Source organism: Bos grunniens, chromosome 10 (genome assembly GCF_055505025.1).
Source record: "Bos grunniens cultivar Pamir isolate PY7600 chromosome 10, Bosgru_T2T1.0, whole genome shotgun sequence".
Lineage (NCBI taxonomy): Eukaryota > Metazoa > Chordata > Mammalia > Artiodactyla > Bovidae > Bos > Bos grunniens.
Window position 1 is genome coordinate 86,806,448 of NC_141174.1, and position 24,689 is coordinate 86,831,136.

Here is a 24,689-nt window from a genome sequence, read left to right on the forward strand (position 1 = left end):
AAAATAGAAACCATCCAAGTACAACGCATTGTGTGCCTGGGGTCAGACCCTAATTTGGGCCAAATACCCCAATTACTTCAACACTCTCCTTCCCTTCCCTTTTTCCCTTCCACAGCACCAAGTGGCCTTAAATGAAAAAAAAAAAAAAACCTGAAACTATTTTAATTTTTTAATCACACACACAAAAATGCTTGCCAGAGTGGCCTTTGTAAAATCTAAACCTGATATCTTTCTCTTGCACAGTGCACATTCGCTCCCTGCCCTCAAATCAAGGCCATGGTCCTTGCAAATTGGATTCTGATGGCCTCCTTGGCTTTGGCCCCACCATGACACACTTATGGCCTCACCATGCTCAATTTCTTTCTGTTCCACAAAGCCTTTGCTTCTCTCTTCTGGGTCTTTGCACAGGCCCCGCCGCTGTTAACTTTGGTTATTCTTCCTAACTGTCTGCTTGACCAAGTCCTCCTCCTCCTGGCCTCTGCTTCAGTGCCCTCGAAGTCCCCTGGGCTGCATTAGTTGCTCCTCCCTGGGGTGCCTAACCCCCAACCCATGTGCTACCCTCCTCCTGTAATAGCTGCCCCACCCCCACATCACCCTTGGCTGTAAGCTTCATGCAGACCTGGGCCTCTACCACATTCACCACTTCATCCTCAGGACCTTCTCAAAGGCAGCACCCAGGCAGAGCTCAGGGGGTGCTGCCTGAATGAAAGGGTCCAGTGAGAGGTGGACCCCTCAACCCCTCAGTGCCCACCCTCCCCACCCATTCACCGAGGCCAGGGCCTGTGTCTCATCCATTTCTGCATGTCCAGGGCCTGCCACAGGGGCTGGCACACAGCAGATGCTCAAGAATGTCTGCTGCACTGAGGGGAGTGGATACGGAGGAGCAAAGAGAAAACTCAGCCTTCTGGATAGATGCTCAGATCTCTTCTGCTGTTGGCCAGCTGTCCACACACCCACATACCTGCACACCACCCTAGTCTCCTCATTGGAGACCCACACATCACGAGTGCCACTGCCTTACAGGCTGGCTGGGAGGTGTCCTGTCCCTTTTAATTAAAAGTCAGACCGGCAGCCTCCTCCCTACTCATTCTTCTCTCTCCAGGTCATTTCTGAAGACTGAGAATCAGCAGGACAACTGAGAAGGAGGTGGGGTGGATGTGGAGAAATTGCTGGGTTTGCATCTCTGCCTTCCAACCCTCCTCCCACATAAAACAACTTTCCTGTGGGTGACCAGGCCCAGAGATGGCAGTGCCAGGGGCCTGGGGGCTGAGGGCCAGGCCAGGGCTGTCCCTTGTTACTCTTTTCATTTCCTCAAGTCTTCTTTCCTTTTCCACTCCTTCCCCCACAGGCCCAGTTTTAGGGGATCCCCTTTCTTCCTGCTCAGGTAGGGAAGGCAAAGTGCCTGGCCTGGGGCCACTACCCACAGTTATAAAGGCAGGAGGGTCTCCGATGGTCCTGGGAGCCACATCAACAGAGAAGCTCCCCGATCTGAGCCCTGGGGTGGGATTGAAGGTAGAAAAGGCTGCTAGCAAAGACTCCTTTCTCCTTTAAGCTGAGCTTCCTCCAAAGAGGAAGGTGGGTGGGGGCTTACTGTGTTAGAGGAGCTTGTCACCTGGCATGAAGCAAAGCTGGTATGTACTTGGCTAAGTCCACTTCTGGGCCCAGCCTCCCGGAGGCACAAACCAAGCACAGTGGCAAAACAGGGCTGGGAGAGAGGCAGACATTCCAGGAAGCCCTCGTGGAGGAGGTGGCATTTGAGTCAGGCCTCCAAGGGGAAATGTAACCTCCACATTTTAGAAAGATTTGCAAAGCAAAGCAAACAGCACTTAAACCACTGGAATTATGTGCGTGTGTGTGTTTTAGATGAAAGGTATTTGTTTGTCAGGGAAGGGAAACCCCTGGCCTGTAATGAGGCTGTAGGATCATGTGTGAGTATATTTTATCCCTGCAGCACTGGAAGGAATTATGGACCACATCACAGGGGGCTGGGCGGCTCCTACAGAGGCTGCTTCCATCACCTCTCCTCAGCCCAGGTCCTTTCTGGAGGGGCCCCTGCCAAGCAGCAGGGACAGCAGCAATCCACACAGAGAGGAGGGAGGGGGACCCTTGAGCCAGTCTCCAAGGATGCAGTTCATTAGGACGCATCCTCTGTTGCCATGGTGATCCCCAGCCCACAGAGCCAAGCTAATAGTTCCTGGATTCACTCAGGCCTTGAGCACAATTAGACAAGATGAATTTTCGAGTTGGAGTATAATGAGACCCGGACGTCCGGAAAGCATATGGCAGCCTCCCAGGGGACAGCGGAGCCCCGGGAGAGCACACTCCTGTCACAAGGTCACCAGGCCATTGCCTCTCTTGGGCAGGAGGTCTGGGAGGCATTGGGGAGCACTTCCCTTCCTTTAGAATTCTTCAAGGACAGCACAGCCTCTGTCTGAGCAGCACTGGGGGATGGGAGAAGGGAAAAATAAGCTTTCCATATCTGTCCCCAGCCCTTCAGGGGACAGGTTTGGGAGGCTTTATTCTGCATCCTCTGATAAATTTGCCAACAAACACATCTCACATGGCTGCAGCTGTGCTGTACGCACAGAATAGACCCTCATATCCATGCAAAAACATAAGATATGTCATTCAAAATTCTCTACTGGAACATACACGGGGCCAGCACGAGAAACACATCATGGGGTTTGGGGCACCACATGCTACTCCTCACTCAGGGCACAGGGCTTACCCTCTGGCAGGGGAGACAGGTGTGTTCAGCCAGAACCATTGCAACACAGCAGTGACATGAGGATGGAGTCTGGAGTGAGGAGAGATCAGAGAAGGCTTCCTGGAGTAGGTGACATTTTGGCTGGGCCTTGAAAGCAGGGATCAAGAGATCTTTTGAGTAGAGACAAAGCAGAAAAGCACAAGTTGAGTTTGGGGCAGCTAGCAGACCAGAGTGGCTGGAGGGCAGGGTCAGGGCAGGGGGAAGCTTGATAGGACCCCACTCCATGCTCCCCTAATCCAGCCCCAGGCCCTCTTTGGGCCTGAACCGAGGACAGGCTCCCAGCGAGGCAGCCCAGGTTTCATCCCTATCAGCTTTCCTCTAGCAGCATCATCACCCTTCCAGGCCATCAGAAGTTCTGGTCAGAATCAAAACTCTTTTCTGACAAGTGTCCTGCACAAACCCCTCAGTGTTCTAAACACAGGCCAGCCCCTTGGTGCCCAGCAGAGAGAAAGGAAGGGAGAGGGGAGAGTTATGGTTTGCTGTAGGATCAGAAGTAGGGAGGAAGGATTTGGGGAGAGAAGACAGCTGCAGAGAGAGGCAACCCGGGTGTGGCAGGCTCCGGGGAGGAATGCTTACCAGGGACTTTCTCTCTAGGGTACCAAGCTCCCCGGGATTCTTAAAGGTTCAGGCTTTTTAGAAGGCAGGGCTACTCTCCTGAGAAAGTAGGAGCTTTCTCTAATACAGCTCTCCTGGATCACCACCTTTGGATCAATATTTTTCCCAGGAGGTTGCTATTAGCAAAAATCACTGACCCTGCATGATAAAGAAGCAGAGATGAAAAAGCTTCCTGTTGGTTCTCTGTCTCTCTCCTCCAACCCCACTTCCAATCTCTCTGGCCAGGAACCCAGCTCAGTTCCCCAATTCTGGCTGGCTGCCACCCCTCTTCTCCCGGGGCTGCCCATAGAGCCCAAAGCACTGAACTTCAGCCTCTGAGAGATCTGATTTTCTAAATCCAAAAATGCTGTCCAAGCCAAGGCTGGAGAACAAGGGAGATGGTCTGGTTAAGGGGGGCTGGACCTGGGACACAGAACTGCTGACCGGAGCGGCCTCCTCCTGGGTTTCTCAGGCACCCCTGCTCCCCTACTGACTTCCACCTCTTAGGAGCCTCCAGGGACTCAACAAGCTCCAAAACCTCACCTCGAGTCCTGTCTCCCCTCCAGCCCTCACTGTTCCACTTGGCCGGCTCAGGCCTCTTGCTTGGACCATCACAATGGCCCCCAAGGGTCTTGGGCCCCCAGGGGAGGAGCAGGGACCGCGTCAGAGCCTGGACGGAATGTTGGCCCGTGCCCCTCTGTCCTAGGTCACTCAGTGACTCTAGAGAGGCCTCTGTATTCCATAGCAACGAAAGGGCTTTTTGTTTGGTCCTTTTTTTAAATGGGACGGAAACAATTCAGGGAGAAGCTATTGGTAAAATGCAATGCTTCTGAGGGACTAAAGAGCCAGGCAGTTAGAGGCATGGGCTCCGGGCTGCATGAAGGTTGGGACAGAATCTTGGCTCTGTCTCGGTTTACAAGTGTGTGATCTTGGGCATATTACTTAACCCCTCTGGGCTTCAGTATCTTCATCCACAAAATGGACATAACAGTAGCACCTGCCCCCCGCCCCCATCCCTGTGCCTCACAGACGGTTGAGAGGATGACATAATATGCATGTAAAACAGCACAGTCCCTGGATCGTGGTTGGCACTAAGCAAACACCTCTCCTTAGTATTTTGTTACTGGTGAACTCCAGTCCTACAGCATCTCCCTTGCCACTCAAACCTGGGCCAGCCCAGAACAGACATGCCCAGCAGCCAGTAGAGCATCAGTACCACTTTGCTTGGTCGTTCCTCCTTGACCCGGGAAGGCAGGGCCTCTTAACTGCTCTTTGGTTTTACTTAATTTGAAGTGAGCTCTACACCAATTCCCCACAGGAAAAAATAAATATGCTTCTGCTCAAAATACTAATGAGGTTGGAGGCAAGGTGAGGCTGGCAGGGGAGGGTGGCCTCTGAGGACTTCCTCCAAGTCCTGCAGGCCCCTCGGGAGGATGCGGCCCACTTTGGAGCACCCTTGAGAAGTCAGGGGCGATGGGAAGCTCTGGTTTCGCTTCACAAGCCCCAGATCAAGGCTAAGCTAGCTCAGGGACCCAGGGGAGGGGTGTGGGAAGCCCACCACGGTGATGCTCATGGATTTGTGATCCAGCACTTCTCTGGGGGCACTTTAGGAACACCCTGGCTGTCTTCCTCTCCTCATAACCAGCCCCCAAGGCCTGGAGATTCCTCTTCCCGTTCCCACTGTCTCTGCCCCGGTTCAGACCCTCACCATTGCCCAGACTTCAGCCTTTCCCCGTCCTGCCCGTCCTCCCCTGAGTGGTCACGCTCATTTAGTCAGTCAACAAACAGTGAGCAGGAAGCCCGTGCCAGCAGGAGGGAGGCAGGAGGACTCGGGGGGACCCAGGCCCAGCTTCACCCTCCTTTCTGACCTCCCCCGTCACACTTCCCTAGACAAAAGCCTCACAGCTATGCCTTGAGTGGAAGAAGGCAATGGCACCCCACTCCAGTACTCTTGTCTGGAAAATCCCATGGACGGAGGAGCCTGGTAGGCTGCAGTCCATGGGGTCGCTGAGTCAGACACGACTGAGCGACTTCACTTTCACTTTTCACTTTTATGCATTGGAGAAGGAAATGGCAACCCACTCCAGTGTTCTTGCCTGGAGAATCCCAGGGACGGCAGGGCCTGGTGGGCTGCCGTCTATGGGGTCACACAGAGTCGGACACGACTGAAGAGACTTAGCAGCAGCAGCAGCATGCCTTGAGTGGAGGGCAGCCCCTCCTCAGAGCCTGTGCTGTGCTTAGTCGCTCAGGCGTGTCCAACTCTTTGAGACCTCAAGGACTATCGCCTGCCAGGTTTCTCTGTCCAGAGGGATTCTCCAGGCAAGAATACAGGAGTGGGTTGCATGCCCTCCTCCAGGGAATCTTCCCAACCCAAGGATCGAACCCATGTCTCCCGCATTGCAAGTGGATTCTTTACCATCTGAGCCACGAGAGAAGCCCCCTCAGAGCCTAGGAACTTTCTGTTCTCTCAGCCAGAAAGATCTTCCCAGATTCCACGTGGCTCCTCCTCCCCTCCTTCCACCCTGGGCCCTCATGTCCCCTTTGCAGAGCTGCTCTGTCTAAAGCAGTCCCTCCCATCGCTCTGCCCCCTGACCCCACTGCACTTTTCTTCATAGCATTTCCTACCACCTGACACCCTAATATCTGTGTATTTGTGTTCTGTCCTGTGTCCCCGCCCTCCAGGGCCAGTGCCCTGAGGGCAGGGATGTTTTTCAGTTTCGATCACCTATGTGGATGTGTCCCACCATCTAGAACGGTGGCTGGCACAGTACGTGCTTAATGGATGTTTACTGTTGTGGAATCTAAGCACCTGATCACGTCTCTTTCCCATATGCAACTCATGCACAACTCACCATGGCCTCCAGCTTTGCCTCCCCTCCCCACCTTCCCAGCTCCTGACCCTCCATGCTCCAACCTCCCTGGACAACCCGGAAGCTCTCGAACATCTCATCTCAGGAGTGAGCCTGCCTTGTTTGTATTCATGCTGCGCCTCCTCTCCTCCACCCTTTCCCAAATCCTACTCAACCTTCAAAGTCAGACTCACACACCACCTCCCCTCAGAAGCCTTGTTCAGTCTCCCAGGGCTCTGTGGCTTTCAGGACCTGCTTTCAGCACTGCCCCATGCCCTCCTTCAGTGTCTGTGTCTGCCTCCCAGGCAGAAGTCAACTTCCTTAAAGGCTGGGGAGATGGGTCCCTTCTGTGCATCCCCAGCCCACACAGTGCCTGGCATGATCAGGTGCTTAGCGGATGGTCATTTGTATTAAGATTCAGATCGTTCTAATGATAAGAACTGTTATTAACTACTATCTCTTTACAAGGTCCACCATGGGAGACAGAACAACAAGCCAGCCCCAGAGCTGAGAACAGAAGCCCAGCCTCAGGGGCCAAACTGAGGGCAGGGATCCAGGTTCCCTGAGTGTGGACAGCAGATAATCTGAGGCCAGCCACGAGGCTCGGGCATGGAGCCACAGACTTCCACATCTGAAGACAAGGCTGGTCCCACTGTCAGGAGGAATTGCTGCCTGCAACTCCCAGGGGATGTAAACCGGACACCCCCGTCCCTTTCCTGGGAGGAAATCCTGCCAGCATTCTCAGGGACGTGGGACAGCAGGGCTGATCTGAGGAGGAAGGGGGGAGGGGGCCAAAGGATGGGCCTGGGTCCTAGAGCCCTCCCGCTAGCCTGACCCCATGGGCCACAGCTGAGGCCACCAACGGCCCTCAGTCCTGCTCCTGGCCAGCTCTCTGGCCTGGAACACTGAATAGCTGGGACTTTTGCACAGCACAATGCTCCCTATACCCCTTTCTACCTCTTCACTGCTTCAGAGCAAGCCCACTCCACAGCTCAGCTGACTCTCCAAACACTGTCAAGGGCCAAATAGGATTGATACCCCCAGAGAGGTTAAGCAACTTGCATAAGGTCACACAGCATGTTGAGGCAAAGCCCAGAATAAAAACTAGGCTGAGATTTCAGCCGTTATTTGGAGTCACCAGGAAAGCAAGTGCTGAAGGGCTTTCTCGGGCTGGAGGCAGGAGGTTGAGAGGGCTTCATCACCTCCAGAAATCCTATCCCACCTTCTTTTGCAAGTACACAGTCTGGCTTCAAACCCCAAGAAATTCCATCTCTGCTCACTGGTTCTCAGACTCGGGATGTGGCCTATTCCCCGTGACTTCTTCCCTGGAGGATGCATTAAACAAACAGAGACCCTTTCTCATTTTTCTCCATAAATATTTCAGGAGACTTAAGAAACAAACAGATCTGTGTTTGATCTCCTGGCTACTCAGAAATTGGGGCTCCTCTATCCCAGGCAGGACCGTCAAACCATCCCCAGGGATTACAGTGTCCACCAGGCCGTGGGGAAGGCAAGATGGTGGGGACAGCCACCTTCCTACAGTCTCCAGGCTCACCTGGGTCAGGGAACCTGATGGGAGCTGGGGCGCAGAGCCCAGTTTTTACCAGAAACGCCCCTCCCCTCGCTGTCTGCCATTCCTAGAAATTCTTCCCCTCGCATTTGCCATTCCTTTGCTCAGAATCTGTTATTTTGGGGGACACTTCAATCACTGCTGCCCAAGACCACACCACAGGGGACATGGGGTTCCACACAGACAGGCACCACCTACGGGGACGGGGACGCAGAGCCTCTCAGAGCAGGTGAACCACAGTCCAGCTGGAGACCGCGGCAGCTTAGCAGGCCAGTTTCCCCTTAAGACTTCCCTAAAGTCCTTTTGTTTATTGATTCAAATGTTCATGGAGGACATTATTCTTGGACCCAGAACATTCAGCGGCTCCCCATTGCTGACAGGATTCTGACTTCTCAGACTGTCATTTCCCGTGCTTCCCAGCCCTCCGACCCGAGTCTCTGCACTCCAGTTGAGCTGGCTCCTCCTTTTCCCCCCCGAGTCTTTCCCTCTCCTAAACGCTGTTCTGCCTGTGCCTTTTCTCCCCTCTCGTCCTCTTCTCTCGCCCTTCTCAGGGTGGTGCACGTGCCAACTCCTCCGTGAAGCCCTTCTGGATCATCCCACCGCACAGTGACCCCGCCACTCCCCCGAGCTCCTTCGTGGTTCGCTGCCCACACTGCCTCCCCAGGGACAGCTCCTGTGACACGCTCACGTGTGAGGGCTTATCATTTCAATTCAGTTACAAGTGTCTACAGAGCCAGGCTCTACCTTCTGTTTCCGCCAGGGGTCTGAGGATGAGAGCTGAATCTGGATAGGTCTCCTCCAGCAGGACACACGGCTCTGAAGAAATCTTGATGCCCAGACCCTAACTCCCAGAGAATCCGATTCTGTTGTTCTGGGGGTGGGGGAGTAGGGAGGACCAACTACATAATCTGGTCCTCTTAATTAAAAATTATAATGAATTTCAAGACAGGATCAGCAGAAGATTAAATCGGGCACTGCACAGGTCACACAGCTGTTGATACGGACCCTGAGGAAAAGCATATAAACCTCCCCAGGTGATCTGCAGCCAGCAGGAGAATCACCGCTAATGACAACGAGGAGCCACTGAAGGTTCTGCACCTCTGAGCTCCCAAGACAGTGCATGCATCTGTGTGTCCTTCACCCCTGCGAGCCCGGGCTGCCTGGGGCCCAAGCAAATATTTGTAGAGTGAATGAATATATGAATGGATGGAGAGAGATGGAGCTTGAGCCAGAAAGCTGAGAAAGGATCTTTTTTCCATTAAAAAGTAAATGTATTAAATATTAATGTTTTATTATTAATAAATAGGATATTTTCTATAATAAAACCAAGCATTAATATTTTAACATTCACATATCCAGCATGCCTGTAGTATGAAAATCTGAAGTGTTCAGCTTGAAAATTTTTTACACATTCACCTAACCACCATTTCAGAAGGTTCTCTTGTGCCCTATCCCAGTTAATTCTACTCCTCATCCCCAACCAGCTTAGCACTCAAAACTAGATAGAATTTTCATCAAAGAAGGACTCTCTTGGACTTTCCTGGTGGTACAGTGGCTAAGACTGCGCTTCCAATGCAAGCGGCACAGGTTCAATCCGTGGTCAGGGAACTAAAATCCTATATGCAACGTACTGTGGCCAAAAAAAAAAAAAAAAAGAAGGGCTATCTGGCAGAAGCAGCACCGGGGAGGGTGTATTAAAAAGACAAGGAAGAGGCTGACTCATACAATTCCCTTCATTGTGTGCCGAGGACTGATATTTATACCAAATGGGAGGGGGCAGGTACAAAGGCTCAGATAGGCTGAGCCAGAGGCACAGAGCAAATTGGTGGCAGAGCTGAGATTCCAACTCTGGTCCTCAACCTCTGAATTTCATAAACTTGCCACAACCCTTGGCAGTCTGGAGTGAGGTGTGTGTGCATGTATGTGTGTACTGGAGAACACAGCTTGGGAGGAGACTCTGGCTGCAGGGTCTGGGAAAGCTGGGGGAGGCAGGCTGAGCAGGGCCTAGTTCTGGGCATAAGCACACCTGTAGGCTCACTCTTGCACCTGGACTTGGACTAGGTGACACTCCCCTAAGCTAGTTTGGGAAAACTGAGTCCCAACCAGAGGGGATCGACCCAAGGTCATACACTGTCAGAGCTGGGGCATAATTAAGCAGGGGGCTCCAAAATCGCATTTCAGAGGTCTGTTCACCAGGCCAAATGCACATCTTCCTAGAAAGGCTTTGGGCCCCTCTGCTCCACCACCCCAGAGAAGGCAATGGCACCCCACTCCAGTACTCTTGCCTGGAAAAATCCCATGGATGGAGGAGCCTGGTGGGCTGCAGTCCATGGGGTCGCTAAGAGTCGGACAAGACTCAGGGACTTCGCTTTCACTTTTCCCTTTCATGCATTGGAGAAGGCAATGGCAACCCACTCCAGTGTTCTTGCCTGGAGAATCTCAGGGACGAGGGAGCCTCGGGGCTGCCGTCTATGGGGTCGCACAGAGTCGGACACGACTGAAGCGACTTAGCAGCAGCAGCAGCAGCTCCACCACCCTCATCCCATCTTCTCAAGCTCAGATCCAACCTCCCTGGCAGCCCTAGGCAGATGGGAAAGGCCAGTAACCTACAGTGGTCCTAGCCAGGGGCATCTGCCTGGGGAAGAGAGGGGCATGTGTAGTACTCACCCGGGTACAGGGAGATGCCAGTAGGAACTCTGGGCTGGGGGCCTGGAACTTTCACTCCTACCTCATGACACATGAACTTTGTGAATCTCCAATCACTGAAATGCCTCCCGGGCAACATGGGTTGGGCGGGACCATCTAAAGTGCAAGTCGAACCCTGTCACTCCCCTGCTTAAAACCCTCTGGGGGCTCCTAGCACCATCAGGGTGAAGCTCACCCTCCTTGGCCCGGCAGCTCTGCTCCCCCAGCTCCTCCTGTCTCCCAGTCTGTTCATCACTCGCCGTCCTACCCTTTCCCACCCAGCAGCATCCAACTCTCATCTCTCTTGGAATGAGCCAAACCCGCAGCTCTCTCCAAGCCTTTGTTCACATCTGGAATGCCTTCCCCTCCTCTTTACCTGCCTCTGCTTAACTCATCCTTGATGACTGAGACGAGACCTCTTTCTCCAGCAACCTTCCTTGACCCCTGCCCCATCCCCATGGCTTCAGAGGTGTGTGCACACATCTCTGCTCCCCACACACCAGCCTCTTTCCCCTTATCTCTGCAGCCATGTGTCCTTCTGAGCCACCATCTGCCCCATGAGACTGACCTCCCTCAAGGAGGGGCAGCCTGAGTTTATCCCTGCAAGCTCAGTTCCTGGAACTTTGGCCTTGGTACCCAGGTGCTCAGCAAATGTTTTCTGAGTGAATCCAAGGCCTCATTTTACCTGCATTAAGGGTGAGGGGTGGGGATTGTGGTCAGTGGTCAAGGGAGCAGGGAAGCCAGGGTGGAGAGGTGCATAGAATAAGGCTGGTCATCCTGTTCACTCCTGTTCCCTGGGCAAAACTGGTTCGTGGTAATCAGCTCTCCCCGGCCTTGCCTTCCCCCTCAGGAACCACTCCTGAGTCTTTTTTTAAAAATTTATTTGTTTACCTTTGGCCATGCTGGGTCTTTGTTGCTGCACATGGGCTTTCTGTTTTGCAGAGAGTGGGGGCTACTCTTCATTGCAGTGCCTGGGCTTCTCATTGCAGTGGCTTCTCTTGTTGCAGAGCCCGGGCTTTAGAGCACAGGCTCAGTGGCTGTGGCACACAGACTTAGTTTCCCGACGGCATGTGAAATCTTCCCAGACCAGGGATCAAACCCGTGTCTCCTGCATTGGCAGGCGAACTCTTTTAACTACTGGACCACCAGGGAAGTCCTCTCCTGAGCCTTATTACTTAGGGTCTTGCTATCAGCAAGCTAAGGCATTACCCTTCCCAGGGGAAGTTCTATTTTAATAACATCTCAAAGGCCCAGCGGCACTGAGTTCTATAGAGGCTTCTGGGCATGGTGATTGGGAGGGTCTTCTTTAAAAAGCAACCACACAGCACGATCAGTTTCTGTGTATCCACGGGGCTCTGTAATCAGATGTACCAGGTTCAGATCCCAGCTTCCCCGCTGTGTGCACCAGCGTGAGTGCCTCCCTCTCTGGGGCTCAGTTTCCCCTCCTGTAAGGCGGGGATAGGGGGAGAGGGCAGGACCGGAAGGGAACGGATGTGCGCTGGCTGTATGAATGGTGGGCGCAGCAGAGCAGTGCCCCTCCCACTGCTTCTCTACAGCAAAGGCCCACAGAGCTCGCAGCTCCCTCGTTCCCTCGGCCAGCCCCAGCACTCTGGCCCTCTGGGGCCTGCAGAGGGGCGGCTTTGTTTGTGGCTCCTGAGCCCCCCTCTTCTTCCCTCCACCCACTCTCCCTTCTTCCTTCTCTCCCTCCCTCCAAGTGAGAGTTCCAGGGAAAACTTTGTCTGGAGACTTCTCAAGCCAGTGATAAGGTCTAGCCAGAGGAAAGCTCTTAGCAACCCAGACTCCCAACCCAGAGGCCCTTCTAATGGTTTCAGAGAAACAAAGGAGAGAAAGATTGCCTGCAGCCCTGCGTGCCAGGAGGGCCAGCTTCCAGGAGGGAGAGTGGGGTTCTCGCGCCGCTGTGCAGGCAAAGGTGGCGGCCTGGCATGAAGGACACGTGGGCCACCAGATCTGGGTAATTACAGCCCCACAGCCCAGCAGCAAGAGCCTCAGAAGTCGCTCCTTCTGCCACGGCCATGAGTCGGCCCTGGGGCCGGCCATTCCTGGTTGGTTACTTGAGAAGCCAAGCTTTTCCAGTCAGGCGCCCCTTGCCAGATAGGCTAAGTTCACAAAGTCTCCTTTCTGGAATTTTCCCCCATGCCCACTTTTCAATCAGTCCTTGGCCTGATTTCTAGTAGAAGCCTAGAAAAACCCAGTGTACTGAAGCTCATCCAACCTGAGCCTGCAACTAATTGAAGGGAGCCCTAGATCTGGCTCATGCACTTGTGCCCCTTTGGGTAAACCTTCTGGGGCCTCAATTTTCTCCTCTGTAATGGAGGAGTCCATTACATCTCTTTAGATTTCCTTCTAGCTCTAGCAGTGTGTGGATCTCTAGGAGTAAAGATTTAGTCCAGCAGCAACAACCAGAGAACTGTCTAGGATTGTTTCAAATTCTGCCCAATCTTGTACCTTTACACCGGGTACCCCGAAGTCTATATCACACCTTTTCTAATGTGCATAGACAGCCCTGGGATGAGCACTGTGAAAGGTACTAAAAAGAATCAAGTGTAATCCCTGGTTTCAGCAAGCTCACAATTGAGTCAAGGTTCATCTTCCTAAAACAATCAGCAAACAACATAGCATGTTAAGCTTTTATTTGCATCTCATGCAGCGGAGACTGGGTGCTACAGGAGCTCCTGGGACAGAGAAATGAACGTGGTTTAGACCCTGGAGGCTCAGATGGTAAAGAATCTGCCTGCAATGTAGGAAGCCCGGGTTCGATCCCTGGGCCAGGAAGATCCCCTGGAGAAAGAAATGGCAACCCACTCTAGTATTCTTCCCTGGGAAACTCTATGCACAGACCTGGCAGGCTACATTTCATGGGGTCGCTAAGAGCCGGACACGACTGAGCGACTCACACTTGCACTTGTAGACCCCGAAAAGGCCAGTTTAACAGGACAACTCAGGTCCTAAAAGAGACTCAATGCACAACAATTTTAGTTTGTCCTCTGATATAATAATGACTAAGGCAGGAAGGTAGACCCCTGAGCTTTAGAGGACAGATCTGTGATAATAAAAAGTTATCAGATGGTCCTTCAGATATACAGATATACAGAAATCCCCTTTCCCAGAATTCCAAATTTATCAGAATCCCAAATTTCCCCAAGCATTCCTGTGAACTGATCTTTCACCTGAAAGTCGGCAGGGCAGGCAGCAACAGTATTATCTTCCTTAAGTTAAAGGGAAAAAACCCCAGGAACTAAATCCTTTTGTCCCCACCCACCAACACTTTTGTTTTTAGCTGTTCCATATCTTAGAAACTCTGCCAGATCATAAAGCTGTTAGTTCTGAAATCACACTTAAGGTGCTTAAACTGTCTGGCATAAGTGCTTCATGCTACTAGAACATACTCCTTTCCCTAAACCCAGAAGAAAAGCATCCTGAGCCACAAGGAAATAAGGATGCGCCTAGAGCCAAGGTCAAGGTCACGTGCCACTGGGGATGGGACAGGGTCTCTCTGCCCAGAGACCCATCCTCCCCTGCCTTCCACAGGGAGCTCAGACCTGCAGGGAGCCAGGATGATACAGATCAAGGTACGGATGCTTTATTTGGCTTACTTTTCAAATGAAAGCAGGACACCCAATTTTTACAGCCAGATTATTTGTCCCGAGCATATCAAAACAGCCAAAAAAGACAGAACAGGAAGAGAGAAAAACAACTTTGTATCTGTACCCAACAAGCCTGATGAAGTGAAAACAGAGGCCGTTTGGAAGATATGAACTTGGCTCTTTCACACCAGCAGAGTATGAATCAATTCTTTTAAAACTATATTTATTTTTATTTATTTATTCGGCTGAGCTAGGTCTTAGTTGCGGCATGTGTGATCTTCACTGTGGCATGCGGGACCTCTGGTTGCAGCATGTGGGATCTAGTTTCCTGACCAGGGATTGAACCCAAGCCCCCTGAACTGAGAGCACAGAGTCTTAGCCACTGGACCAGCAGGGAAGTCCTTGAATCAATTCTGAAGCCAGGACAGCAGGGGAGAAGTGGGTTATCTATTGGAAGGAACTGCCAAACTCTGAAGGCCATGAAATGCTGGTAATGCAGGGGATGGGAGAGAGATCGTATCAGACACAAAACAAAAAACCCCATACATGACATCTATGACAGCCTCACTTACACGTTACAGCATCCTAGTAAGGCTGAGTCCTAATTCCATTTTCAAAGATGAGAAAATAGAGGCTCGGAGATGTTGAGGACTGGTCCAGGGTCACACAGTAAAGAAAGGAGGCAAGAGCAAGCCTGGGTCTTCTGCCTTCAGGCCCCTGCTCTGGCCCCATGTTTTGGGGTCATTCCAGACTGATTGAGGGGCAAAACAGAACCCTAGGAGGCAGGCTCAACCTTTCCCAGCTTTGGGACCCTAGTAAATTACCTCCCTGCCCTCTGCGGGCCTGTTTCTGTTACTATAGAAATGGAAATGATAATAGCACAGAGCTCAGAGATAATCAGGAAGATTAAATGAATAAATACATATGAAACACTTTTTATGTGCCTGGGACATAAACTAAGCACCCTAGAAGGGTTAGCTAATTCTGTTGTTTATTTCACTGTCAGTTCCTTGAAAGCAGGGACTTACCAACTGGTGAAAGGCTAGGAACAGCCTAATAATAAATTCATATTGATTAAGATTAGGAGTCATTCTCATATTTCTAGAAAGTGTGAAGTTCATGGAGGCAGAGGTCTGGACCAGATGACCTCAGATGGCTTGGGAGTTAAACCCTGAGCATGGGGGCTTCTTCCCAGGGTTTAGTGTGAGCACCACCCAGAGGCAGCCTCCCCATATTCCCATCTCTGGGCAGCCAGAGCCTCCCACCTTGTCACCATCTGTCTCACTCGGGGCGAGTTTAAGCCTGTGGCGAATGTCACCTTCTCCGAGCTCGGGCAGGGCAAAAACCAAAATGCACACACTCAATAGACTTTGAACATTAAAAGTTCTGGATCAGTCCCTACAGATTTACTTTAAAGACCAATGCCCAACAGATGATTAGAAAGATTTAAAGAACAAAAGTGCTCATGATCAGACCCAGTAAAAATGTAAGGTGGAAATTTTTCTGCCAGAGCAAAGTTTCCTTTTGAAAAAATAAATGACCCCTCCCCAGAGCTGCCTGCTAGCCAGAAGGGGCATTGCCCTCCCTTAGGGGGCCTGGGGAGGCCTGGGAGGGCAGCAGAGGGCTGGGCAATTGCACTTGGCACTTCCACACCCCTCAGGTCAGTTTAAGAAGTTGCCCAGGGAGGGACTTCCCTAGCAGTCCACTGACTAGGGCTCTGTGCTTCCCATGCAAGCCCTGGTGCCCTGCAAGCCATGTGGTGCAGGAAAAATAGAAAAACGAAGTGGGATAAAGCATCTTCAAGCCGCAGGGAGGAAGAAGGAGAGGACCGAGGTCAGGAACCCCGAGTCTCCATTCCGCCCAATGGGTGACCTTTTGCAGCGTATTTAGCCTCTCTGTGCCTGTTTCCTCATCTGTAAAGTGGAAATAATGACAGTGATCTAGACCATGAAGTCTCTCTGATGGTTAAATGAGCTGGGCTGAGCCCTCACCCATGCCTGGCATGCAGGAAGCGACCCTGAAGAGCTGTTTTTGACTCCAGGCATCTGCCGGTTATCTCTCCCCCGCTCCCCATGTATGTCACCTGCTACCTCCTACTCAGCCTACATGATTCAGCTAACAGCCCCTCCTGAGCCCCCTGACTAGGCAGGCCCACTGTTACTATTCCCAGAGTTCCCTGCTCATTTCATAACACTCCAGGACACTCATTGTCAGCATTTGTTTAATCTTCTGTCTGCCTGACGTTAATAGCTGACAACAACTGCCAGGCATGTGGTAAATGCTTCACACAGATCAGCTCTTTTAATCTTTATAATAATCCTTTTAAGTACTACTATTATCAATCCCAATTAATGGATGGGGAAGCAGATGTTCAGAGAGGTTAGGCAACTTGCCCAAGAACACACAGCAAGTAAATAAAACAGTGCCATCTGTCTGACTCTAAAGCTGGCACTCGTAGGCACCCTCTGGGCATCAAAAGCCATCTCAAGAGAAGGCTGCTTCTGGTAAGGGCTGCAGGCCTGAATCACAGACCTGTGTTCCCTATGCAAAGCTGCTGCTGCTACTAAGTCATTTCAGTCATGTCTGACTCTGTGCGACCCCATAGACGGCAGCCCACCAGGCTCCCCCGTCCCTGGGATTCTCCAAGCAAGAACACTGGAGTGGGTTGCCATTTCCTTCTCCAGTGAATGAAAGTGAAAAGTGAAAGTGAAGTCACTCAGTCGTGTCCTCATTTCAGTCATGTCTGACTCTGTGCGACCCCATAGACGGCAGCCCACCAGGCTCCCCCGTCCCTGGGATTCTCCAAGCAAGAACACTGGAGTGGGTTGCCATTTCCTTCTCCAGTGAATGAAAGTGAAAAGTGAAAGTGAAGTCACTCAGTCGTGTCCAACTCCTAGCGACCCCATGGACTGCAGCCCACCAGGCTCCTCCGCCCATGGGATTTTCCAGGCAAGAGTACTGGAGTGGGGTGCCATCGCTTTCTCCGCTACGCAAAGCTAGCTTCACAGAAATGGAGAACGCTCTGCCTCCATTTTGCCACTGGGCTGGCTGCCCTACCAATAAGCAGCCCTATCCAATGCCAGCCACCACGTCCAGATGTCCTTCTTACCCAGCAGCCTTCCCCCAGTCAAGCGCATGGTTACCAGCTCCCGCAAAGGCCACAGGGAAATTTAAGCATGACACACCCACGAGTGACACGCTCAAGGCGAGCACACCTCCATGGCGGGGCCACAGACACACAGACAGGAGCCCTATGCTTTGGGGGTAGAAGGTGCAGAACATGATGGAGCCCCAGCAGGAGAGGCCTAGAAGTTACAGGAATGTGTGCTCTGGAGCAAGACAGCCCAGGTGCAGATCCCTGCTCCCCTACCCACTAAACCTGCAATCTTGAACAATTCAATTATTCTCAATGAACCTCAATTTCCTCATCTGAAAAATGGGATCATCCAATAATAGACTGAATCTCATGGGGCACAGAGTACATGCAATCATGCTGCCCAAAGCCTGCTTAATAACTTATTCTTGTCATGATGGTCATTGGGTCTTCACATGTCATGGACCATTATGTGACTGGATCGAGCAGGTTCTAGCTTAAAGTCAGAAGATCCGGGTGTGCATCCCGGCTCTGACCCACATAAGCTCTGTGACTTAGGGTGTGGTCTCTTTTCTCATAGACTCTGTTTATTCATCTGTAAATAGGGAGAAGCCTCCCACCATGGGACGGGCAAAGCAATGCACAGAAGTAACCCATGCTTGTACTCTGTAAACAGGATAGCTCTGAGGAAACCTGGGCACCTCCCATCACTGTGTTAATTAATTGGAAGGAGGGTGCCAGCCAGAAACCAATTACCAAGTCCCTCCAGGGGCCTCTGCAGGGGGCAGGGAGGAAGGAGAAGGGAAGAGTGGTGACAGCTCCTCCCCATGCCCCCCCACCCGCCACCCTGCTTGTGTCTCCTCCGCAGCTGGTCCCACACTCCAGGCCCACAAAGGAGAGGCTCATTCTAAACAGCGTCTTTTCATGTGGAAACCACCGGATTTGCATCTGTCCTTCCCTGGCCAGGCCTGCCCCGTGCCAGCTGCTCTGAGCTTCCCAGGCTGCAGGCAGCTCGGGCTGGGGACTGTGGGGTCCACAGGCAGGGAAAGGAAGTGAACGGAATGAGCTGAGCAGGAGGAGAGGGAAGGAGAGGGGGTTGGGCACAGAGGGAATTTGCACATTCCCTCATCTCCTGGACACCAGACAAATTCTGTGGCCGGCACATCCAAATCAGAATCTGGGCCGCCCCGGTGCCAGGAGCCAGCGGCGGCTGAGGCCATGTCTGCTCCAGGCTGGCCAACCTGGGAGAGAAGTGGAAAAACTCACTCCATGGCTGGGCTGCCAGGGCCTGACGCTGCCAGGCCGCTGGTCCGGCCAGCGTCCACACACGCAAACCAACCGAGCCCATGTTGGTGCTGACTCCACAGCCTTGGCCGGCTGTGGGGTGATTCTGGGGGCCCTGGGGAGCCTCACACCCTGCCCTGATGCCTCTGGGTGCTGCCATGGGTGCCAAGGCGGCAACACCCTGAGCCATGAGAAAACAGGGCCTCTGGGCACACTCAGGAAGAGAGTAACTCAGCAGAGCTTTTCAGGAGAGAGAGGGAGAGATGGCAAGGAAGGGAAGAGCCTGCATTTACTATGCAAGCACTAAGGGCAGGCAGTCAAGACCCAGCTTGTGTCCATCAGACCTTGATGCTCCTAACCCCGGTCTCTATGATACCTCCTTACACACCCATCTCTTCAAAGGTCCTGGACAGCAGGGGCTGCAGCTATATATTCTCTGAGCCCAGTGCCTAACAGGGCTTGGCCCAGAGCAGGAGCTCAGAGGGCTGGACGAATGAGTAAATGTTACCTAGACTCCTTCTGCGTGAGGATGCCAGTGATCTGCAAAAAGAATTGCAAGGAAGGAGGCAGTAGAGTGAGAGTGTGAGGCGTACAGAAGGCAGAATCCCTGCCCCATCCCGCCCCAAGAGTCTGGGAGCTGCGTCATACTGGTGAAATGGGGCAGGACCCTATGGTCTTTGCCCCTCATGTCCTCGGCCTGCCTTTTGTCTGTGGAAAAACGTCAAAGAATAAGTCTAACCAGAGAAGTGAGAATATGCAGAAACAAAGGAAAACAGCCAAAGGAAACCAAATAATAATAGTTTTGATATTAAGCACAGCCAAGGACCTGTAGTTCCTTCTCAGGAGCTATCGATAATAATCTGAGCCACAGCCTGTGAATCGTCTTATGGATACTGGAACTCCCACCAGGTGGAGAAGTTAACAGCGTGATGACCACCCTGCAGCCAGGGCATAAGCTGCCACAATTTCAAAACCAGCCTCAAGGAAATGGGAACAAACTGACCCTGGAACTGAAGACTACCTGTACTTAAAACAATCAAGATGACGCTGGTCAGACCACCAATGGCTAATTTCAAGATGACTATCAGAGCTGACTGTGCTGTTTCTATAAGCAGCCCCCTCCTTCGGCCTATAAAAGCTCTACCCCACTGGGTGCTGGGGATGGGGGAAGTCGGCCTTTGGACAGGCATTCACCCTATCCACCCACCCCCACCCCACCCAGTTGCCAGCATCCAAAATAAAGCAAACTTTCCTTTCCACCAACCTGGCCTCTTTAATGGCTGTTGAGCAGTGAGCAGCCGGATCCCACTTTCAGTTACACCGGTACCTCTCAGCCTTTTAACTGAGGTTCTCTCATCTCTTCTTGCAGTAAGAGTCAGACAGGAAAAAGGTGCTGGGAAGTGGGACACTGGGGCTTCAGCATCCTACATGGACTGGATGTGGGTCAGTGAGTTGAAGCAGAAGGGCTTGTAATCCCCTCTCCCCCATCCTGACCCTGGGCTCCCTTCACCTGGACCCAAAAAAGGGAGAGGCTGTCCAGCAGAAGCGGGCAGTGCAGTGGGGGAAAAACACCCACCCCGACTAGGGCGGCCTGAAGTCCCCCTCACTGGGCAGCTGGGCAGAAAGAGCACTGACCAGGAGTCAGAAGAACCCAAGTTTCAGCTCTCTAATGTCATACTTGCTGAGTGACTTTAAGGAAATCACGGTTCTGCTCCGTGGGCCTAGGATCCTTCATTTGTCAAGGGAGAGAACGCGATGATTTAACTGCTCGTATATTCTGTTCTCCTATAAGGCTCTCTACAGGGGCCTAGAGACATGTTGGTGCTGTTCAGTTGCTAAGTCGTTTCTGACTCTTTGCGACCCCGTGGACTGCAGAGCACCAGGCTTCCCTGTCCTTCACTATCTCCTGGAGTTTGCTCACTCATTTCCACTGAGTTGGTGATGCCATCCAACCACCTCATCCTCTGTCACCCCTTTCTCCTTCGGCCTTCAATCTTTCCCAGCAGAAGCCAGGGACTCCAACCAGTGAGCTGAGCTCTGTGAGGGTGGGACAGGAGAGGGAAGGCAAAGCTGCAGGCCTGGGGGCCAGGGTGCAGCTGACAATCCTGCTCGTGGACTTGGAATCTGCCGCTCAGCACTGGCATCCAGGGTCCTCTCTTTGCCCGCATTCCTTCTCCTAAGTCGTTCTGAGGGACGGTAGGCATTCCTGCCGCTCAGGGCACTTTGTTCTTGGGCCACTGGGTCCCTGAGCCAGCCTAGGGAACTTGGAAAGCACTAAGCTCAGTGGCACCAAACTTAACAAGGCACCTGGGAACAAGGCCGCCTAGCCACTGGAAGCCACCACCTTCCTTACCCAGAGCCCCAACTCTGGTCACATCACAGATGAACCCCGGGAAAGCACGCCAAAGGACCTCTGAGCAATGAGAAGGCGGTTGTAGAGGCCAACATAGAGCTCAAAGACTTTTCTTATAGCCCATTGACTCAAACTCTACACACAATTCTAACATATTTTGTTCTGTTTTTCCAGCCAAGGGCAGTCTAGAAACAGATATTTAGAAGCAGAGAAGGACTGCTATATGCTAAGTCAGGTATATGACTGAAATGAAACAGGGACAGAAAAATGCTAAAAATCAGGCACAAGGACTCAAAGAATAAAATCATCTGGAATGAAACTGTCTTGTTCCTAGGAGGGCAGCCTTCACTGTCACCCCTGACCTGCCCTATGGAAGGATACTTGACCACAACCAGGAGGGGGCTGGGCCTTGACCTCCTGTGGACATCTGCAGCCGGGGAAACTGCATCTGGTCCTTCCCTCTGCTTTCTCTTCTTTTTTTCTTCCTTTCTTCTCCTTAGTACATAAAGAAACTAAGACAGCTTACTAAAATACACACCATAAAATATAGTTTAAAACATCATACCCAGGAAAAAAATGTCATCTGGCTAGACGGTCACAATCCAAAATCTGCAGGGCTCTGTGTGTCTAGTGTGTTAGAGCAGGAGCCCGTCCAGAAAACCCTCAGGCTTTATATGCAACCTCACCTGCTGTGTCCCACAAAGAAAGGGGAATGGGGTAAGTATCAGAAGGCGAGTGGCAAATGGAAAACAGAGGCCCCTTCCCCTAAGGAAGTGCTACTGAAGATCTGGCAACAGGCCATCATGTTTCCTTGTCTCTACTTTCCTATCATCTCCTACAGTCCACACCAAACCCCGGCCTTGAGGATCTGCCCTCCAGGGATCTGACATAAGAGCTCCAAGCAAGGGTCCTGGAAGCTGGACTTACCCAAAGTGGTGATTCTTCTCATAAAGGCAGCAGGAGCTGGGGTCTCACCCTCTAATCCATTCCCTCCTCTGCCTACCACCCCCAGCTTGTAAGTGCGATCCCACCTCCCAGACTCCCTTTAGGGTTCTTGGCATCTGTCTTGTAACCAGACCAACTTCAGAGAACAAAGAGCCTCCTGGTCTCCATCAGAGCTGACTTCTTGCCAGAGCTGAAGTTGTCCCAAATCCCCGCAGAAGGTGGAACCAATTCTGCATTTCACAGATGAGAAAACAGAGGCCTAGAGATGGAAGTGACTGGTCCAAGTCACCCAGCCTGTTAGTGACTTATTTAGGAGCAGAGGCCAGGCCTTCAGACTCCCAGAACACTCTGGTTCCTTCCCAAACTCAGAGAGGAGCCTTTACCAACAGGCTTTAGGGCATGCCCCCCACCCCCGCCCCCTGCCCCCCAACCCCCAGACCCTTCCCCTGCAGGCCTCTTGCTCCTCCCTACTGGAAAACCAGCAGTCTATGAAGGGCTAGCAAGGAAAGAGCAGATAGGGTTAAGGTGGGGATTTTATTTAATCCTCTGAGCCAGCTTAAACTGATGCCACATTTGTTAGAAGAGCCAGACACAGAGGGATTTGATGGGGGATGGTGGGGGAAGGGGGCACATTAGTGAATAATCACTGGATACCAAGAGGCCAGGGCTGCCAATGAGTTGAAAAGACAGGTACTCACCTTCGTGGACTCCCCACCCCAGGGCCCTGGTCTCCAAGTAGTGGCCCTCTACCATGGGAATCATCCAGTCTCCAAGGTGCAGGGTAATGGAAAGATCACAGGCTAGAGACTGAAACAGGCCTGAGGGCAAATCCCAGCTCAGCTACTTACTCACTGTGTGACCTCAGGCAAGTTACTCTACCTCTCTGAGCCTCAGTTTCTTCTTCCATTAAAGGGGGCCTGAACACACCTTCCTTGCAGGTCTCCTGGGAGGGCTGCCTGAGCTCACATACATAAAGAGACACAGGGGAGACACTGAATCAAATCTCAGGGCTATTATTACAAATCTCTCTCTCATCCTTTCTCTCTCATCCAGGCCCATCCATTACTCTTTTACTCTAACCTGCTTACCTCCTTGACATTAACACTGTTAATGACAGTAATCCTTCCCAGCTAAATAGCATTTGTATCATTTCAAAACACTAAGCGTCCTGCCCTCTGTGGGTCGCAGCAGCCCTGCCAGCCGCAGCCAGAGCTAAGGTACCCCCTCAGCCCCCAAGTTCATCTTCCCACAATGTTTCCAAGTTCCAATTCTGGAATTGAGCCCAAAGACCCTGATTGAACATGCTGTCTTATAGCAGCAGATCTTGGGGGGCATCAGATGGAGCTAGAACCACTTCTCCCATTGCTTCCAGGCTGACCCACCATCTGGTCTGCTGCTCTGACCACAAACAAGCTGCCCTTCCCACTTTGACCTCCAACTCTCTAATTATGAGAGCCAGGTGGGCAGCTGGTAGAGTCTGGCCTTGGGTACATGGCTCACCAAACCCAAGAGCAAGACCAGGCTGTGATCTCCTTACCCTGACTGAGCTCTCTGAAAAGTGTGGGTTCACACCCTTGATCTTACTGGTTCTTAATTGCTGGTCACCAACCCCAGCGTTCATATTATCTTTCCTATGCTCACACTCCAGGAGGAAACTGAGGGCAAAGCAGGAGGGCCCAGCCAAGGTCACTCAGGGGGTCGGGACAGAGCTGGGGAGTGAATGGCAGGTCTCCTAAACCCTGGGCACTTTCCACTATCCAGATCTGCTTTCCACTTAACTCTTTCTTTCCCACAGCAAGGAAGCTCCCAAAATGTCTCCTCGGCCCCTAAGATGAGGTCCAAGAACTCTCCCCCAACATGGGAGCTGCCAGAATGAGAGCCGCCACTCCTTACCCCGCCACAGCTCTTTCCATATCTTCAAGTTGGCCACTCCAGAATCTTTCCCATCCCTGGTAGCAACTCCCGGGATTGGGGAGCGCCCACAGACTGCTTTTGGAGTCAGGCCCGAGTTCCTGGGATGGGCAGCAGAGGCCGGCAGGTGGGGTGGGCTTTCACCTCTGCGGGCCTCCTCAGAGCGGCAAGTCCATTCCCACACCCACTGCCCAGCGTCGGTCCGTGCAGCGACACTCCCCGCGGTGCGCTCCAACGGGGAGGAGGGGGGACACCACTGAGCTGCCCTACACTGTTCTCCTGGGGTTAAAAATGCAGCATCCTAAACAAGGGTTAAAAATGCAGTCCTGGAGTTGAGCCGGCGAGAGGGATCCTGCCCAAACGACAGTTCCTGCCAAAGCGGCATCCTCCCACTTCCCTCCGCAGTCCTGGGGGCCGAGGGGCTCGAGCGACTGCGGGAGCAAGAGAGACACACCTTCCGGACCCAGCGCCCCCCGCCCCTCGCACGCCCACATCCCCGCGCCCCCCGCAGCCCAGGCCGGGGGCTTCCAGCGCCAGCGGGTCCCGGGCGCGGCGGGCCAGGGGCGCCTACCTTTGTGACAGTCATGCAGAAACTCCGGGGCGGTACGGGGCCGCGGGCGCGGCGTGCGGGGGCGACGGCCGGGGTCCGCCCGGGGGCTCCCGGCGGCGTCAGGAAGGGGGTCCGGAGCGGCTCCGCGCGCTCCCCGCGCCCCGCGGGAGGCTCAGCCGAGCCTGGGGGCCGCGCTCCGGGCGGGCAGCGCGCAGGGACCGCTCGTCAGCGCTCGCCCGCCGCTCGTCGCTGATGTCAGCCCCGAATGTGCATTTATAATAGATGAGCCTCCTTCGCCGCAGGAAGGCGAGGCAGGAAGAAAGGGAGCGAGGGAGAGGGCCCGGGCTGGGGGGCGGGGGGAGGAAGAGGGGCCGGGAACTCTCTACAAAGGAGGAGGCGGAAGGAGGAGGAAACGCACACCCGCCCGCCAGCCGCCGTGCCCCGCGCCTCCGGGATCGGTTGCGGCCGCCGGGCACAGCGGC

General features: G+C 52.9%; 1 protein-coding gene across 4 annotated transcripts in view; it reads right to left on the bottom strand.

Moving 5' to 3' along the window:
- CORO2B (coronin 2B) overlaps window positions 1–24,455 on the bottom strand; it is a 147,726-nt gene extending 123,271 nt beyond the window's left edge. For 2 of the 4 annotated variants that reach the window (XM_086322809.1, XM_086322814.1), the window contains exon 1: window positions 2,729–4,352. In XM_086322809.1, coding sequence (XP_086178935.1) covers window positions 2,729–2,992 — 264 coding nt within the window. In that variant the 5' untranslated portion in view covers window positions 2,993–4,352. Of the gene's footprint in view, window positions 1–2,728; window positions 4,353–23,639; window positions 23,847–24,228 lie in introns of those variants that run through there. The other 2 variants (XM_086322810.1, XM_086322813.1) reach the window with 2 other exon arrangements.
- Between the last annotated feature and the right edge of the window lie 234 nt (window positions 24,456–24,689).